Here is a 20,714-nt window from a genome sequence, read left to right as displayed (position 1 = left end):
GTTATGGCTACTTTCAGAGGGCTGTGGGACAAATCCTCTAATTATTTTATTCTTATGCCTCTGATAGTGCACACACATTTGTCTTAGTCCCGGTACATACTGGGGCAACTTGTCAGGCGACTTAGCCACCTGACAAGTCACGCTCCATTCAGTGCAATGGATCTGTTCTAATTGGAGCAACTCAAGTCGCTCCAACTTAGAAAAAGGTTCCTGCACTACTTTGGGGGCGAATTGCATTGACCTCTATTAGAGAAGCCGTATGCAAGCCCCGATGAAGTCGCGCTGCACGGGGCGGCTTCAGAGTCGGGGGCGACTTTGAAGCCGCCCCTGTGTGAACCGAGCCTTAGGGCATTAGTTGCCGTACTAATTGTGTTTGTGCGCTATGATGTTCTATTGTGTTGTTTAACCTCCCTGGCGGTATGATTCTTTTGGATTTTAGGTGCTGAAAGCGGTACAATTATTTTGCATGTAATTCTTGTGAATGAGCAGCCCAAACCAACTGTATACATTATATATATATATATATATATATATATATATATATATATATATGTATGTATACATTTATTATGTATACATATATTATATATATATATATATATATATATATATATATATATATAATGTATACAGTTGGTTTGGGCTGCTCATTCACAAGAATTACGTATATATATATATATATATATATATATATATATATATATATATATATATATACATATATATATATATATATATATACATATATATATATATATATATATATATATATATATATACATATATATATATATATATATATACATATATTTACATAAAAAGTACAGTAAAACTGCAGGAAAGGGCACTGGGGGGCAATGTAATGCGATTTTATTTTGAATGGTATCAGTGTGTTTGGTGTGTTTTACATTTGAATTTGCCGCCGGTTCCACCCCCCGGCGGACGTCACGTCGCCGGAGACAGAAGCCGGGGTTTGGAAACGATCGGGAGGAAGCTCCGCCGCCGCCGCATACCGCCCGCATTCTTCGCTGGATCCCGGAGAAAAGGTAAGTAAAACCTCTACCAGGATCCAGCGATCTTCCTAGCGCTACCCCTTTTGGCTCTAAAATCTAACCCCGAGTCCCGCTAGGAAGGTTAAGCCTGGGTATGTCAAATAGGCTTTGTTTTGCATTCCTATTTTTTTGTAACTCAAAAAAATAAATTACAAAAAAACCCCCCAAAAAGTTGGGCTTTAACCACTTGCCAACCAGCAGTTTAACATATACTGCTGGCTGGCCACTTTGTTGATCCCCTGCGACGTAGGGGCACTTCCTGATTTACAGGCGCATGCCCCCTGCCTCTCATGCTGTATTTGGACATAGCACGGGTTTGTCAGCAGGCTTGCAGCCATTGATTTTGGCTGTGAACCTGCTGATGGCTGTGGCCACTGGCCAACCACAGCTTAGAGATCTGTGTGTGTTTAGTAAATACAGATCTGGCGTTCTCTGCTTCCTGATCTCATTTATTATTCAGAGCTGAGATGAGGAAGCAAAGCCAGCCAGTCTGTGAGTACAATCAGCACACATACACTTGTTAGGTTCACAGTTAACCCTTTGATTGCCCTCCTGATTACCCCTGTCACCCAACCAGTGTCAATTGTACAGTGAAATCATACAATATTGTCACGTTGTGTCAGTTAGTGCCAGTCCCTGATTGCCCGCCACACTATCACAGTCACATTAGAAATGTGATAGGCAGTCAGAAAATCAGAGCTGCGCTAAAAGTTGCGTAAATTGCAGTATAGATACCCTAGTTTGTAAACGCTATAACTTTTACACAAGCCAATCAATATACACTTATTGGGATTTTTATTTTACCAAAGTCATGTAGCAGAATACATTTTGGCCTAAATTTATGAAGAAATTTGATTTTATTCGAAATGTTTTGTAACGGAAAGTAGAAAATATAATTTTTTCGCTTATATATATAAAAAATAAAAAAAAATAAAAACATTGGGGGTCAAATCCCACCAAAAGAAAGCTCTATTTGTGTAAAAAAAAAAAAAAAGTTAAAAAATTAATTTGGGTACAGTGTGGCATGACAGTGCTGAATAGCAAAAAATGGTAAAAATGGTAAAACCTTCTAAAGGTCAAGTGGTTAATCAAAATATATTATAGTTTTACACATATGTGTTTTTTTAATTATTTTTAGGAGATAAAATTTACAAACGTAGCAAAATAAAATAAAAAAAAATAAGTATCTACTTTTCTCAGTCATGTTAATGTGAATTATTTCATATAAATATTATATACTCCTATCCAGCCAGGAGGTGGAGCCCTCTGCTTTTTGCTTTTGTTGTTGGTTTCAAAATGCTGATTACAAAAAGCCTATTGTAGCTCAAGCTAAAGTTTCCACTCAGGAAGGAGTCTAAGACAAGCAACCTCTTCCTTACTGAACGGTCCAGTCTTAAGTTTCAATCAAAGGAGGCCAGCTAGAAAGGGGGCTACTTTCCCCATGGAGTCTCTTTTGCTAACCCTCAGTGCTCTGGAAAGGTTTTTGGCATGTGTTAAAAATAAATGGAATATACACTTGATTAATTAACTCAAAACCATAATAGTTTTTATAGTTACTTTTGGGGAAAGTTTTGTTTCTCATTCACCAAGCCCCCTCGCCTCCCCGCTCAGCATGAGAGCTGGCTGGACACATTGCCGGTGAGCAGCTGCAGGCGGCAGGAGGGATGCCACCGGGGGGATGAATGGATGGGGGGTGCAGGGGCCGATATGGGGGGGATCGGATTGGGTGTGGGGGGGGGGATCAGTGCTGTGAGGCAGGAAGGAGGTTGAAGGGGATAGGAAAGGGGAGGGCGGGGGGAGTAGTTTCAGGTGACTGGGAGCGGCGGGAGGTGGGGAGGCATGGGGCGGGGGGTCACATTTTAGGTTAATAACTGCTCAGCAGAGAGTATAGAATTGTTCAGCATAGTTTACTGAACAATTCTGTTATAGGTTATTGGTCATTGAAGTGACCATGAACTTATAGCATTGGGAGAAATTAGGTCCATACGGTGTACGGACCTGGCCAGCCAGCTGCAAGCAGTGCTGTAGGTCCGTACGCCATACAGACCTGGCAGTGAAAGGGTTAAGGGGGTATTCTTCCCACTGACCACCAATGTAAGGGGCATTCTCTGCTGGTGTAAGGGGGACCTTCAGCCAATGACCAACAATGTAAAGTGGTCCTTACCCTACTGAGCACTAAGAGTGCCCTTCTCCCTAGTTGAAGCAGATGGCTGACAGCACATGCCTGTCCTGTAATGGTGTGACCTTCTACTGCTACCCCGGGGCTACCCCTGAGTGCCTCCACTTTTTCATAATGGAATTTAGTGTGTTCACAGGCCTCATCCTTTGATGCAATATCCAGTGCCTGAGTGACCTATGTTTAGGTCTGGCCATATGGGGGCATCCTTTTGACTTTGCAAAAAATTGTCACAGGAAGACTCCCGGTGATGCTGTAGGGAACATTGTGACATTGCATGTGCAGTCAGACACACAATGCCGCCTGCTTTCTTTCCCAGAATGACCACAGCCATGCAGAAGAAACCAACCATTGGGGTGTAGTGTTATTCATTTTCTATGCTCCTTTGAGAGCCAGGAGGAACGTGTAATGACAGCCAGAACCTGAGTAGAGGATGCTGGTCTAAGACGTGAGTGTACTTGCAGCATAGTAGTAAGGACTGACTAAAATCTGGAGCAGGACAGAGAAAAACTGTGCTTGGAAATGTCAACCATGTTTTCTATTTCTTCTTTTTTGGCAGAATGGGGAGACAGCCATGCATGTGGCAGCTCAGTTTGGGAACATCAAAATGATCAGCGCCCTGATCGCAGAGGGAGGAGAGGTCACATGGCAGTCCAAGGTTGGTTATACTTTTTTGAGGATATTTGATTGGTGCTGAGTTACAGGTCATCAGTCATAGGGGTTCTTATTTCATTCTGAAAGTTTTTCTATACTTCTGTATTGAAACCTCCTTACAACTGCAGACCACCACCAGTAGTATACTGTCCATGTGTTTTTTAACCACTTTACCACCGGAGGATTTTGCTGTCTTACGTCCAGGCCACTTTTTGCGATTTGGCGCTGTGCGACTTTAACTGACAATTGCGCGGTCGTGCGATGCCGTACCCAAACGAAATTTACGTCCTTTTTTTCCCACAAACAGAGCTTTCTTTTGGTGGTATTTTATCACCTGTGCGATTTTTACTTTTTGCGCTATAAACAAAAAAAGAGCGTAAATTTCGAAAAAAATAACAATATTTTTCACATTTTTTATGAAATTCCCCCCAAAAAAATGTAAAAATCAAAATGTTTTTCAATTTTTGACCAATTTGTTTTCTGCTACCTATGTTTGGTAAAAAAATCACAATAAGCGTATTTTGATTGGTTTGCGCAAAAGTTATTGCGTTTACTAACTAAGGGAAAGATTTCTGTCATTTTTGGTGGGTTTTTTTTAACGAGTAATGGCGGCGATCTGCGATTTTTTTTGCGGGACTGCGACATTGCGGCGGACAGATTGGACCCTTGACTGACATTTTTGACACTTTTGGGGGTACCAGTGACATTACTACAGTAATCAGTGCTATACATATGCACTGTTACTGTAAAAATGACACTGGCAGGGAAGGGGTTAATTTTATTGGAGAGGGAGGGGTTAATGTATGCCCGGTGCTTACTGACGTGTGTGGGGGGAGGTGACTGAGTGACACAGGGACAGATCGCATGTTCAGCTATGCTGAATCCTGCAATCTGTCACTGTCTGTCACTTAGGAGATCCACCCGCTCTGTTTACACAAGTGGGCGGATCTCCAGACTCGATTCCCCGACGATCGGGGAAGAGCGGCGGCGATCGCCGCTGCTCCTCCCCTGGCCTGACTCCCGCTGTGACTGAAAACAGTGGGAGCGAGCCTCCGGCGGCGCGCGAGCGCTGCCCACAAGGGGAGGAGTCCAGCGACGTAGGTCATTCGTAGAGGTCCCTGTGTCAGTAGATTCTTTGCTCCACCTATGTCACTGAAGTTCGAATAAGTTAGGGTGAAATCCATCTACAGTGAGGGGAAAAAAGTATTTGATCCCCTGCTGATTTTGTATGTTTGCCCACTGACAAAGAAATGATCAGTCTATAATTTTAATGGTCGGTTTATTTTAACAGTGAGAGACAGAATAATAACAAAAATATTCAGAAAAAATGCATTTCAAAAAAGTTATAAATTGATTTACATTTTAATGAGTGAAACAAGTATTTGACCCCTTCGCAAAACATGACCTAGTACTTGGTGGCAAAACTCTTGTTGGCAATCACAGAGGTCAGGCGTTACCCAGTTATATTATGTGCATTCAGGAAACAATCCAGGCCTTTTTTAAGACAATCTACTGAGCGGGCCAGAACCAGCTCTTGAGGGAAAAAAAAAGGGGGGGGGGATTTTAGCTCACACAGTTGGGGCCTTGGGCATCTATAATGTATATAATTTAGATGCTATAACATCACCATTTCATCCTAGATAAAACGGGGTACCTCTACAACTGGGGCAATCAAGATGAGCAAAGAAAAAAAAAAACCCAAGGAAACGCAATAAAGGGCTATGGGAAAAATTATTCTAATTTACTGAGATTGTGAATTTTGGGTTTTCATGAGCTGTAAGCCATCATCATCACAATTATGACAAATCACGGCTTGAACTATCTTGCTTTGCATGTAATGAGTCTATCTCATATATTAGTTTCCCCTTTTAAGTTGCATTACTGAAATAAATGAACTTTTGCACGATATTCTAATTTTTATTATATATATATACAGGGCTGCTGTTAGAAATCGCGGGGCCCCGTACAGACTACCTGGCAGGGCCCCCCCAAGAAAATATTAAAGATATATTTAGCTAAAATTACAACAAAATCACAATTAGCAGACACAAATATAACATAACTCGCATAATTCCTGCTAAATCTAAAAAAAAAAAAAACTATGTTAAATAAAAAAGAAGAGGAGATGAGAAAAATATACAGGCTGGGCAGTTGGAGCTCAGTGATCAGAGAGACAGAGAGAGAGAAACAAAGTTACAAATAAACTCCTGAGCAGAGATAAGTGCTGGGAGGGGGGCACACAAGGGAGGGGGATTAGTGAGGGACGACTGTCTCTTTCTCAGCAGATAAAAGCTGATAGCAGGGAGAGGGACAGATCAGATTCAGGTGCTGGAGGAAGATTTCTGCATTTGTTGTCCATCACCAATCCCCCTCTCTGTGTGGGCCCCCCTGTGTGCTCAGGCCCTCTACAAGAGGGCTGGTGGTCCCCCCCTATCAGCGGCCCTGTATATATAGATATACTGTATATAGTAAATAATGCTGCGCCAAAGTAAAACAAGTGCAATAGTGACTCAAATCACACATAAATCAAATAAGATGAGATATCACTATAAGTAGTAAACCAATATTATGAATCGTGCACAAAATGTGCAGTAAAAAATCACAATAATAAATGACACTATGGATAAATAATCCCAATAATAAATAATAATGCAATGGTGCAAAAATACAAATTGACTGAAAAAAGTTCCAAACAAAGTCCTTAATTCCAAGGAGAAAGTGCTACAAATATCCCAATCAAATAATCTGTGCTGTGCTCAGACTGTGAAATAGTGCTTCACTCCGCTCCACTCATAAAGGTGCTCCAAGTGACTGGTGCTCTTTAAGCAGCTCACCTCATAGATAGACTCATAAAGAGTCACATACGCATCAGTGGTATAGAGATGGTCTGCCTATCCCTCCTCTCCAAGGCTCCGACCTCCAGTGAACCAGCCTCCAGGTCCCGGTAACACTCAGGCAAAGAAAGGGAGAATCTAATCTAAAGGGATCTAATGCTCTCAGTTTAATGTTTTATTAGAGATCAAAAACGTATGGCACTTACAGAGGCGGCACTTAAGACAGTGCGGCTAAGACAGGCTGACAGCGTGTGGAGACAAGACCTTCCTGGGTCTGACGTCTGGCGAGTAGGCTCCTCCCCCGTACGCGTTGCGTCATGTGACTTTGTCAGCAAACTAAATAATATACACTGATTTGGGTTATTTTCACCAGAGAAATGTAGCAGAATACATTCTGGCCTGAAATTATAAAGAACAATTATTTATTTGCTAAATTTTATAACCGAAGCGAAGAAGAAGCGTTTTTTTTTTTTTTTCAACATTTTTGTTCTTTTTCTGATTATTTAGCAAAAAAAGAAAAAAAATTTAAATACCACCAAAAGAAATCGATTTGTGTGAACAAAATGAAAAAAATTAGCTTGGGTACAGTGTTGCGTGACCGTGCAATTGTCATTAAAATTGCGACAGCGCTAAAAGATGAAAATTGGCCTGGGAAGGAAGGGGGTAAAAGTGTCCAGTATTGAGGTGGTTAAATATAGGCACCACATTGGCCTTACGCCAATCCAGTGGTACTATTCCAGTCATTAAATAGTCCCTAAAAATTAGAAACAAAGGCTTTGAAATGACAGAGCTCAGTTCTTTAAGGACCCATGGGTTTTTTCAAGTGTCGTCTGAAGTCTGAAGTCTCCCAAAAGCATGTGGGGAAAATGTGATCTGATGAAGCCATGGTTGAACTTTCTGGCCATAATTCTAAAAGATATGTTTGGCGCTAAAACAAAACTGCACATCACCAAAAGAACACCATACCCACCGTGAAGCATGGTGGTGGCAGCATCATGCTTCGGGGCTGTTTTTCTTCAGCTGGAAGAGGGGCCTTATTCATGGTAGAGGGAATTATGAACAGTTCCAAATATCAGTCAGTATTGGCACAAAACCTTCAGGCTTCTGCTAGAAAGCTGAACATGAAGAGGAACTTCATCTTTCAGCATGACAACGACCCAAACCGTACATCCAAATCAACAAAGGAATGGCTTCACCAGGAGAGGATTAAAGTTTTGGAATGGCCCAGCCAGAGCCCAGACCTGAATCCCATTGAAAATCTGTGGTGGGGATCTGAAGAGGGCTGTGCACAGGAGATGTTCTCACAATCTGACAGATTTGGAGTGTTTTTGCAAAAAGGAGTGGGCAAATATTGCCAAGTCAAGATGTGCCATGCTGATAGACTCATACCCAAAAATACTGAGTGCTGTAATAAAATCAAAAGTATTAGTGTAAGCAGAGTTGTATAAAGTACTCGAAACCCATACTTGAGTAAAAGTGCTCGATCAAAAAGTGACTTGAGTAGAAGTGAAAGTGCTTGATCAAAAAGTGACTTGAGTAGAAGTACTAAAGTATTCAACATTTTTTGTACTTAAGTATTGCAAGTAGTTTTTTTTTAAATTTTGCTACTCAAGTACTGAAAGTAAAAGTACAGGTACTGTGTTATGTAGTTATTAAAGAAAGAAGTCAATAGTTTGAACATCATATTGTTTTTTATTATTTCAAATGCAGCTTTTATTTATACATACAGTAGCATTTATTTTCGTATGCGCTGATAATACACATGTTTAGAGCTTCATGAAACCTGCCATCTACTGTTCTGGCAGTGGTAATTTTTATAATTGTAACGAGTAACTATGCAGCACAAAAAAAATATTGGAGTAGAAGTATTGAAATCATCGAAAAAATGTAGTGAAGTAAAAGTGGAAGTAGGAGAAAAAAATTCTACTCTAGGAAAGTACAGATACCGCCTTTCCGTACTTAAGTACAGTAGTGAAGTAGTTCTACTTAGTTACTATACATCTCTGAGTGTAAGGGTGCGCACACTTATGCAACCATTTTACTTTAGTTTTTTCATTTTTACTTCCCTCCACCTAAAAGATTTCAGTTTGTTGTTCAGCTGAGTTGTACAGTTTAAAGATTACATTAAAGCGGAGTTCCACCCTAAATTTATACTTACCTCCATCTTCTCGCTCCGGGTCACCTGAAAAACAAATGGATAATCGCAATTTTTTATTACCTCGTAGAGAAAATATACTTACCTTACTTCCTTCTTCCTCCCCTCGGCGGCCAGGGCGATTCGTCACTTCCTGGCTTTTGCAATGATTTTTTTTGCACTTACCTTTTAGGAGAAATACTTACCTTGAAAAAGTGTTGTCCAGCGCTGCCATCTCAGGTGTGGGCAGCTTGAAGCCGGCGAGATCCTCTTCTGCGTCCTCTTCCGTCTTCTTTGGTCCCATGATGCACTGCACCGGCCCCGCCGTCAGTTCCGGTGCGCGCATCATTCCCTTCTAAACAGCTACTGGGCATGCCCAGAAGCTGTGGAGGGATGACGCGCGCGCACCGGAAGTGACGGCGGGGCCGGCGCAGGGCATCGTGGGACTGAAGAAGACGGAAGAGGACACAGAAGAGGATCGCGCCGGCTTCAAGCTGCCCACACCTGAGATGGCAGCGCTGGACAAGACGTTTTCAAGGTAAGTATTTCTCCTAAAAGGTAAGTGCAACCCGGGACAGATCAGAGGCTATCCATTGTGGAATGTACTAGCCCTGACTGTCCCGGGGGTATTTTTATTAAAAAATGTATAACCAGGGTGGAACTCCGCTTTAAAGAGACCTGACATTTTACCAGGGGTGTGTAGAGTTTTTATATCCACTGTAAATGGATGGAGCACTACAAAAAAAGGTTTGTTACCAGCTTCCTGCTCCGGGGGGGGGGGGGGGGGGGACGACTCTTACCACCCCGTTCATTATACTTATATTAGTTACAGATCATGCCAAGCAGAAAGGTTCTGCCAGATAATCCTGCTGTAAAAGTTAGTGCCGTAGCTCCGCCACTGCCCAGCAATTGGATGCAAGGAAAAAAAATGTAGCAAAAAAAAATGAAAAATTCGGACTTCAAAAAAAAAAAAAAGATTTCTAAATTTTTAGGTCTCAGAATCACTTTAAATGTCTGATCTTTGCTTCTCTCATCCTAGGCACAAGAGAATGCGCTTCACACCGCCGTCCGCCACTGCCACCTGCCAATCGTAGAGCTTATTCTTGACTATCTGTCCAATGTAAAGAGCGAGGCTGAGGCTCTGTGCTGTGTGAACCAGCCCAACCAGGTGCGGAAACTGTTCGAAGCAAGGGTTGTAATTGATGAACGGACCCATTCAACTATTACAAACAGCAAGTCTTCAAAGACAATCTGTACACATCTTTACCAGATTTTTTTTTTTTTTAAAGCAATGCTCCCTTTCCCTTAAAAAAAAAAAAAAAAATACACACCAAATGTCTAATCAACATAACGCTGGTGCTGATTTTTTTAATATTTTGATGAAGCTTAAGCCCCGTACACACATACCGATCGTCGGCGAACGATCGGCCGTCTTTTGTCCAGGGCTGTCGGTGTCCGCTGAAAAGTGCAAAAGACAGCACAAGAATTTTGTCCGCCGACTACAGCCGACTGCAGAAGTGATGTCATGTGATGGTTAACTTTCCCTGTGTTTTTCCTTTTCTGAGCATGCCCAGTATTGCAAATCTGCGGTCTGTCGGCCGAATTCTGTACTGACTGGCGAACAATCGGCCGCTCTGGTGTCGGCATACAAAAATTTTAATGCTTGCATGACAGATTCTTTTCGGCCGAATGTGCGCTGCCTGCTGTCGGAGGCATCATACTAACAAGCCTACAATCGGCAGACCGGTCGTCGGCCAAAGCTTTTCGGCCGACGATCGGTACGTGTGTACGGGGCTTTAGGCTTTCATATCCATGTAATGTTGTGCTTTAACCACTTAAGCCCCGAAAGATTTTACCCCCTTCCTCACCAGGGGGTATTTTGCGATTCGGCACTGCGTGACTTTAACGGACAATTGCGCGTTTGTGCAACGCTGTACCTAAACGAAATTGGCGTCCTTTTTTTCCCACAAACAGAGCTTTCTTTTGGTGGTATTTGATCACCTGTGCGATTTTTTGATCATGTGCTATAAACAAAAAAAGAGCGACAATTTTGCAAAAATAACAATATTTTTCAAATTTTTTTATATGAAATTCCCCAAAAAAATGTAAAAATCAACATTTTTAACATTTTCGGCCAATTTGTTTTATGCTACCTATGTTTGGTAAAAAAAATCGCAAAAAGCGTATTTTGATTGGTTTGCGCAAAAGTTATCGCGTTTACTAACAAAGGGAAAGATTTTTGTCATTTTTGTTGTTTTTTTTTAACGCGTAATGGCGGCGATCTGCGATTTTTTTTTGCGGTACTGCGACAATGCGGCGGACAGATCGGACCCTTGACTGACATTTTTGACACTTTTGGGGTTACCAGTGACATTTCTACAGTAATCAGTGCTATATATATGCACTGTTACTGTAAAAATACACTGGTAGTGAAGGGGTTAACTTTATTTGAGAGGGAGGGGCTGTGTGTGTCCCTAGGGGCGTGCTTTCTACTGTGATTGGCTGTGGCTTGAGCTGTAGGAACACTGATCAACGGTCCTACATTGTAGAACCGTGTGATCAGTGTTTCTACACCAGGGAGAATGACAGGCGGCTTGTTTACATAAGCCGCCTGACTTTCTCCCTCTCCCCCGACGATCGCCGAGTGACCGGCGGACCCGATGCGCGCGGGGGGGGGGGGTCCGTGACCGTGCGGGAGCGCGCCTCCCCAGAGCCTCACAGGCTAGCGGCGTAGACCTACGTCGCTCTGCCTGTGAGGGGCTGACTGCCGCAGTAAATATACTGTGAGCAGTCGCAAGCGGTTAAGGCCCTTAAAAGCTAGCAGGTTTCCCATCACTGCACTACATACTACTTTTAGGTGAAACTGTAACATAGGCATTGGAGTGCGCATAGGGTGTGCCAGGTGTGCCTAGGCACACCATAATCACCCCATGTGGCACTGATTCCCCCTGATGCCTGACTGCCCCCCCCTCCCCCAGCGGTTCTGGATCCCCTCCTCTCCTTTCCCACCGGCTGCTGTGGGGGATGCTTTAGGATGAAGAGCAGGGGAAAGGGCCGGGATATATGTCATTTAACGGCCCCTTCCTTTTGTGAAAGAACACAGTGAGTGATCAGTACCAATCGCTTCTGTGTGCTTTCATAACTGAAGCATAGTGAACTGTGTTTACTATGCTTCGGTTTGTGAATCAATAGTAATCCCTCAGCACACTTCTCAAAGGGACTAGAGAATCTGTCCTTATTCCCTTTCTTGGTCTCAAAAGTATGACCTCTGTTTAGGCCTCTGATATTTCACCAAAGTCCCCTAGGAGGCTCCTAACAATTGTAAAAAGAATAATTAAAAATAATTAAAACATTTAAAAAAAATATTAAAAATAAAGAAACTACTGATGCCGTCCACTGCCCTACTGACCAATCTCTGCTCTACTGACACCATCCACTGCCCTACTGACACCAACCTCTGCCTTACTGACACCATCCTCTGCCCTACTGACACCGTCCACTGCCCTACTGACACCAACCTCTGCCCTACTGACACCAACCTCTGCCCTACTGACGCCATCCTCTGCCCTACTGACGCCATTCACTGCCCTACTGACGCCATTCACTGCCCTACTGACACTGTCCTCTGCCCTACTGACATTGTCCTCTGCTCTACTGACACCAACCACTGCTCTACTGACACTGTCCACTGCCCTACTGACACCAACTTCTGCCCTACTGACACCAACCTCTGCCCTACTGACACCATCCTCTGCCCTACTGACGCCATTCACTGCCCTACTGACACTGTCCTCTGCCCTGCTGACACTGTCCTCTGCCCTACTGACACCATCCACTGCCCTACTGACACCGTCCACTGCCCAACTGACACTGTCCTCTGCCCTACTGACACCGTCCTCTGCCCTACTGACACCATCCACTGCCCTACTAACACCGTCCACTGCCCAACTGACACCGTCCTCTGCCCAACTGACACCGTCCTCTGCCCTACTGACACCGTCCACAGCCCTACTTACACCGTCCTCTGCCCTACTGACACCATCCTCTGCCCTACTGACGCCATTCACTGCCCTACTGACACTGTCCTCTGCCCTACTGACACCATCTACTGCCCTACTGACACCGTCCACTGCCCTACTGACACTGTCCTCTGCCCTACTGACCCTGTCCTCTGCCCTTCTGACACTGTCCACTGCTCTACTGACACCGTCCACTGCTCTACTGACACCATCCACTGCCTCACTGACACCGTCCTCTGCCCTACTGGCACCATCCTCTGCCCTACTGACACCGTCCTCTGCCCTACTGACACCATCCACTGCCCTACTGACACCGTCCACTGCCCAACTGACACTGTCCTCTGCCCTACTGACACCGTCCTCTGCCCTACTGACACCATCCACTGCCCTACTAACACCGTCCACTGCCCAACTGACACCGTCCTCTGCCCAACTGACACCGTCCTCTGCCCTACTGACACCGTCCACAGCCCTACTTACACCGTCCTCTGCCCTACTGACACCATCCTCTGCCCTACTGACGCCATTCACTGCCCTACTGACACTGTCCTCTGCCCTACTGACACCATCTACTGCCCTACTGACACCGTCCACTGCCCTACTGACACTGTCCTCTGCCCTACTGACCCTGTCCTCTGCCCTTCTGACACTGTCCACTGCTCTACTGACACCGTCCACTGCTCTACTGACACCATCCACTGCCTCACTGACACCGTCCTCTGCCCTACTGGCACCATCCTCTGCCCTACTGACACCGTCCTCTGCCCTACTGACACCATCCACTGCCCTACTGACACCGTCCACTGCCCTACTGACACCAACCTCTGCCCTTCTGACACCATCACCTGCCCTTCTGACACCGTCCACTGCCCTACTGACACCGTCCACTGCCCTACTGACACTGTCCTCTGCCCTACTGACACTGTCCTCTGCCCTTCTGACACCGTCCACTGCTCTACTGACACCATCCACTGCCTCACTGACACCGTCCTCTGCCCTACTGACACCGTCCTCTGCCCTACTGACACCGTCCACTGCTCTACTGACACCATCCACTGCCTCACTGACACCATCCTCTGCCCTACTGACTCCATCCACTGCCCTACTGACACCGTCCACTGCCCTACTGACACCATCCTCTGCCCTACTGACACCATCCTCTGCCCTACTGACACTGTCCATGTTTTAATACATTTTAAAATGTTTGTTTTGACTGACACCCTCCACTGTCCTACTGACTCATCCACAATGCCATCTGAAAATTGTGGGATATATTAGACAGCAAGAGAACATGTTGTCCATGAATTTGATGTGGTGAAAGCAGAAAAAAATGGGCATCACAGTTTGTTGTGTATGGGGCTGTGAAGCCCATAGTAGCCCATGTCCACAGCCAAAAGCTTCTAGAATGGTCACATTAACATCAGTACTGGACTACGGAGCAATTGAATCATCATGTGGATGGCCAGGTGAGTGTGCGTCACTTACCTGGGGAAAAGATGGCACCAGGATGCAGTATAAGAAGGCAAATCAGCAGAGGCAGTGTGATGCGTTGGACAATGCTCTGCTGGGAAACCTTGGGTCCTGCCATTAATGTGGATGTTACCTTGGTGTCCATGCCTCAATGGGTCAGGGCTGTTTTAGCAAAAAGGGGGCCATACGCAATATTAGGTGGGTGGTCATAATGTTATGGGTGATCGGTGCATACACACACACACGCACACACACACACACACATACTGTACACACGCACACACATACTGTACACACGCACACACACACATACTGTACACACGCACACACATACTGTACACACGCACACACACACACATACCGTACACACGCACACACACATACTGTACACACGCACACACACATACTGTACACACGCACACACACACACATACTGTACACACGCACACACACATACTGTACACACACACACACATACTGTACACACGCACACACATACTGTACACACATACTGTACACACACACATACTGTACACACGCACACAAACATACTGTACACACGCACACACACACACACAGTACACACACACACATACTGTACACACGCACACACACACATACTGTACACACGCACACACACACACATACTGTACACATGCACACATACTGTACACACGCACACACACACATACTGTACACACACATACTGTACACACACACACACACACACACATACTGTACACACGCACACACAAACACATACTGTACACATGCACACATACTGTACACACGCACACACACACACACACACACATACTGTACACACACACACACACACACATACTGTACACACGCACACACAAACACATACTGTACACATGCACACATACTGTACACACGCACACACACACATACTGTACACACGCACACGCACACACACACACACATACTGTACACACGCACACACACACTGTACACACACACACACACACTGTACACACACACACACACACTGTACACACACACACACACACACACACATACTGTACACACACACACACACATACTGTACACACACACACACATACTGTACACACACACACATACTGTACACACACACACATACTGTACACACGCACACGCACACACACATGGGTGTTTCAGCTTTGGGGTGCACACCCTACTGCAATAGGCTGCCCACACCTATGAACATAAGCAAGTTGCATTCCATAGTGGCCTTTGAATAATAAATGTTTCTGCTCAAACAAAGGATTCTGGAGCACCTGTAATTCCCCTCCTGTACCTATCTATAATTTCATGCAACGTTAAAAGGAAGAACGCTAACGGCTATATTCATTTTCCAGGAGGGAGAGACTCCGCTGCATCTATCTGCCGCACTCACAAAAGACTCGGTTCACTTTGAGGCGGAGGACGTGAAAATCGTCAGGCTTCTTCTAGAGCACAATGCTAATATTTCAAGTACTACAAGAATGGTAAGTCATACGCCATAAACTATATACTAACCAGCAGGGCAGTCTGGGGTCCTCCTTGTACCCTATCCTGTGCCTCCTTCGCACCTCTGTATGCGATCCAGGATGCTTTGATCCTTGTCAACTGGTCTCTTGGATCTCAGCAATGGCATCAGATTTTGCTATTTACAGAAATTTGGAGGAACAGAGAGCGTTATTGAGTTCCTTCTATTGAACGTCTGCCACTTAGCTATAAATGTTATAGCTAGCAGTAGACAGTCGCATTCAACTTCACTTGTTCTGTAAAAGATGTTTCAAAGCTTATCCCAACCACATCTTTAGTTCTAATGAGAATCAGGACCATACCCCAGCATTTTCTGTCAACGGGTAACTTGGTCATCTTCATCCAGTCACCCTGGAATGTGTCATGGCAGGTGTTGAGTGTCCAAAAACAGGACTGGAGATATGAACGCTGTGGAATCACTCTGTTCTACAATAGTTACATTTAGTGATCGACCAATATTGTTTTTTTATTGCCGATACCAATACTGATATTTTGGTCATCACATATCGGTATCAGCCGATATTGGCCTATATTTTCGTACATTAAAATGTTTTTTTTTTTTGACAGGTACTCTTGTGGAGGGATCTGGGGGTCTAAAAGACCCCAAACCCCTCCTCTGCACTTAAAAGCATTCAAAACGCTAAGTTTGTCTGTTTTAAATGCCGTAATTTTTTGGAATTTGGTGCAGAGTACCCGGAAGTGAAGTCATGACATCACTTACGGGTTTTTACATGGAAACCCGATCAGAGCCGAATGCAGCTTTGATCGGGTCTTCTCTTCGGCGGCTGTGCAGGCTGGTTGCCCGGGTCTTCCAGTGGGACAGGAGACCTGGGGCGAGCCGCGGAAGGCGGCGGGGGGGGGGGGTGGGGCGTCCCCTGCCGCTCCTTGTAATAACAGCCGAGCGGCTTCTCAGCCGCATCTGTTGTCATTACAAGACAGCCGACCGTCGGCTATGGACGCCGGTACCGGGGTGATGCCTCTAGCTGCAGGCATCACTCCTGTACAGCACTTTCCCGAAATATCAGCAATATGGGCCACCTCATGGGCCAATTTCGATATATCAGGAAAACTGCATATCGGCCCCCGATAATCGGTCGATCCCTAGTTACATTATCTGATCTTTAGGGTCTGAAGGTCTGTAAGAGGTGTTAAACGTTGTATTTACATAGTGTGAATTGAAGCTGAATCACCAGGGTAGAGATGTTAACCACTTGCCGACTGCCGCACGACTATTTACGTCGGCAGTCAGCCCCTCACAGGCAGAGTGACGTAGATCTACGTCGCTAGCCTGTGAGGGTCTAGGGAGCGAGTGCGTACCCCCGGAGGCGCGCTCCCGCTCCCGCGTGGTCACGGACCCCCCCCCCGCGCGTGTGACCGGCGGACCCGATGTCTGCCGGTCAATCGGCGATCGTCGCTGCAGAGGGAGAAAGTCAGGTGGCTGATGTAAACACAGCCGCCTGTCATACTCCCCTGTGTAGAAACAGTGATCATACGGTTCTACTATGTAGGAACGTTGATTACTGTTCCTACAGCTCAAGCCACAGCCAATCACAGTTAGAATCACGCCCCTAGGGACACACTTAACCCCTCCCTCTAAAAAAAAGTTAACCCCTTCACTGCCAGTGTAATTTTACAGTAACAGTGCATTTGTATAGCACTGATTACTGTAGTAATGTCACTGGTAACCCCAAAAGTGTCAAAAATGTCAGTCAAGGGTCCGATCTGTCTGCCGCAATGTCGCAGTACCGCAAAAAAAATCGCAGGTCGCCGCCATTCCGCGTTTAAAAAAAAAACAACAAAAATGACAAAAATCTTTCCCTTTGTTAGTAAACGCGATAACTTTTGCGCAAACCAATCAAAATACGCTTTTTGCGATTTTTTTTTTACCAAACATATGTAGCATGAAACAAATTGGCCGAAAATGTTAAAAAATTTAGATTTTTACATTTTTTTTGGGGAATTTCATATAAAAAAATTTGAAAAATGTTGCTATTTTTGCAAAATTGACGCTCTTTTTTTGTTTATAGCGCATGATTAAAAAATCGCACAGGTGATCAAATACCACCAAAAGAAAGCTCTGTTTGTGGGAAAAAAAGGACGTCAAATTCGTTTAGGTACAGCGTCGCACGACCGTGCAATTGTCCGTTAAAGTCAAAGTCACGCAGTGCCGAATCGCAAAATAGGCCCTGGTCAGGAAGGGGGTAAAATCTTCCGGGGCTTAAGTGGTTAAATGATAGAATATATTCCTGACACTTGAATAAACTGCAAAGCATCTTCAACATTATAGAACAGGTCGAGCTGAATGTGACCAACTACTACTAGATATACCATAACCTGGATTAATGATTGTTAGGTAAGGTTTCCTATTCTTCCAGGTCTATATTTAGCAGTAGTTGGTCACATTCAACTGGACTTGTTCTGTAAAGTTGAAGATGTTCAATGCCCTTCTGTAGTTCAAAGGAGAACTTCTCATTAGAGCTTAAGAAGTGGGTTGGAGGGATTACCAAATGTCTTCCCCATTACAGAAAAAGTCCAGTTGAATATGTCTGTCTAGTTCTAGGTACATTTATCATTTTTGAACAAGTATAGATAAAGGGAATTTAATGGTGCCACAACACAGATATTGGTAAAAACTATTTTTATTTAGATCAAAATTTAAAAAAGATACAATGTATACAGTTGCTCCCCGATGAAGCATTAAAATAGTTTCATCCAATACACATATGCTTATACATAGACAAACTGTGTAAGTCACAATGCTTGTTACTCAACATGTTTCGCTTTCCTGCTTCTTCAGGAGCTGTAACGCATGTGTAACATATACATACAGTGGGTACGGAAAGTATTCAGACCCCCTTAAATTTTTCACTCTTTGTTATATTGCAGCCATTTGCTAAAATCATTTAAGTTCATTCTTCTTCCTCATGAATGTACACATAGCACCCCATACTGACAGAAAAACACAGAATTGTTGACATTGTTGCAGATTTATTAAAAAAGAAAAACTGAAATATCACATGGTCCTAAGTATTCAGACCCTTTGCTGTGACACTCATATATTTAACTCAGGTGCTTTCCATTTCTTCTGATCATCCTTGAGATGGTTCTACACCTTCATTTGAGTCCAGCTGTGTTTGATTATACTGATTGGACTTGATTAGGAAAGCCACACACCTGTCTATATAAGACCTTCCAGATCACAATGCATGTCAGAGCAAATGAGAATCATGAGGTCAAAGGAACTGCCTGAAGAGCTCAGAGAGGGAATTGTGGCAAGGCACAGATCTGGCCAAGGTTACAAAAAGATTTCTGCTGCACTTAAGGTTCCTAAGAACACAGTGGCCTCCATAATCCTCAAATGGAAGACGTTTGGGACGACCAGAACCCTTCCTAGAGCTGGCTGTCCGGCCAAACTGAGCTATCGGGGGAGAAGAGCCTTGGTGAGAGAGGTAAAGAAGAACCCAAAGATCACTGTGGCTGAGCTCCAGAGATGCAGTCAGGAGATGGGAGAAAGTTGTAGAAAGTCAACCATCACTACAGCCCTCCACCAGTCGGGGCTTTATGGCAGAGTGGCCCGACGGAAGCCTCTCCTCAGTGTAAGACACATGAAAGCCCGCATGAAGTTTGCTAAAAAACACCTGAAGGACTCCAAGATGGTGAGAAATAGGATTCTCTGGTCTGATGAGACCAAAATAGAACTTTTTGGCCTTAATTCTAAGTGGTATGTGTGGAGAAAACCAGGCACTGCTCATCACCTGTCCAATACAGTCCCAACAGTGAAGCATGGTGGTGGCAGCATCATGCTGTGGGGGTGTTTTTCAGCTGCAGGGACAGGACGACTGGTTGCAATCGAGGGAAAGATGAATGCGGCCAAGTACAGGGATATCCTGGACAAAAACCTTCTCCAGAGTGCTCTGGACCTCAGACTGGGCTGAAGGTTTACCTTCCAACAAGACAATGACCCTAAGCACACAGCTAAAATAACGAAGGAGTGGCTTCACAATAACTCCGTGACTGTTCTTGAATGGCCCAGCCAGAGCCCTGACTTAAACCCAATTGAGCATCTCTGGAGAGACCTAAAAATGGCTGTCCACCAACGTTTACCATCCAACCTGACAGAACTGGAGAGGATCTGCAAGGAGGAATGGCAGAGGATCCCCAAATCCAGGTGTGAAAGACTTGTTGCATCTTTCCCAAAAAGACTCCTGGCTGTATTAGATCAAAAGTGGGCTTCTACTAAATACTGAGCAAAGGGTCTGAATACTTAGGACCATGTGATATTTCAGTTTTTCTTTTTTAATAAATCTGCAACAATGTCAACAATTCTGTGTTTTTCTGTCAGTATGGGGTGCTATGTGTACATTCATGAGGAAGAAGAATGAACTGAAATGATTTTAGCAAATGGCTGCAATATAACAAAGAGTGAAAAGTTTAAGGGGGTCTGAATACTTTCCGTACCCACTGTATATCGTAATCATTTGAACACTAGTAGAAATTCTAGAGTTGATATAAAGAGGAGAGCCAGCACCTGCGGTGACAATAGATAGTAGGGAGAGCACACCCAATCAGGGTAGCTTCAACTGCTGTCAGATAATCCTCCCAAATATAGGGAACACAATAGGAAACCCAAAGATGTTCTTCCAAAGTTGGATAAGTTGTAACAAAATTAGATGAAAACAAAGCACAATAAAGCACTCCCAGATGATCAGAGATGTCCCATCAAGGCACCAAGCATGGAGACATAAAGGCACCCTCCGGTTCAAGACGGGGGTAGTGGCGTTTTCTATACACACTTTGGGTTGAGTGTTCTGGGGCTGGATAAAGGTGCAAATACTTTTCCTG

At 44.3% G+C, this 20,714-nt stretch overlaps 1 protein-coding gene across 1 annotated transcript in view; it reads left to right on the top strand.

Moving 5' to 3' along the window:
• The window catches only part of LOC309556168 (uncharacterized protein), a 216,924-nt gene that overhangs the window by 87,794 nt on the left and 108,416 nt on the right, over positions 1–20,714 (top strand). The window contains exons 12-14 of the mRNA XM_082258529.1: positions 3,788–3,886; positions 9,890–10,018; positions 15,704–15,832. Of these exons, the coding sequence (XP_082114655.1) occupies positions 3,788–3,886; positions 9,890–10,018; positions 15,704–15,832 (357 nt within the window). The remainder of the gene's footprint in view (positions 1–3,787; positions 3,887–9,889; positions 10,019–15,703; positions 15,833–20,714) is intronic.

This window comes from Pelophylax lessonae (assembly GCF_965119305.1).
Source record: "Pelophylax lessonae genome assembly, chromosome: 5".
NCBI classification, from domain to species: domain Eukaryota; kingdom Metazoa; phylum Chordata; class Amphibia; order Anura; family Ranidae; genus Pelophylax; species Pelophylax lessonae.
This window is presented reverse-complemented; position numbering and strand designations above follow the sequence as displayed.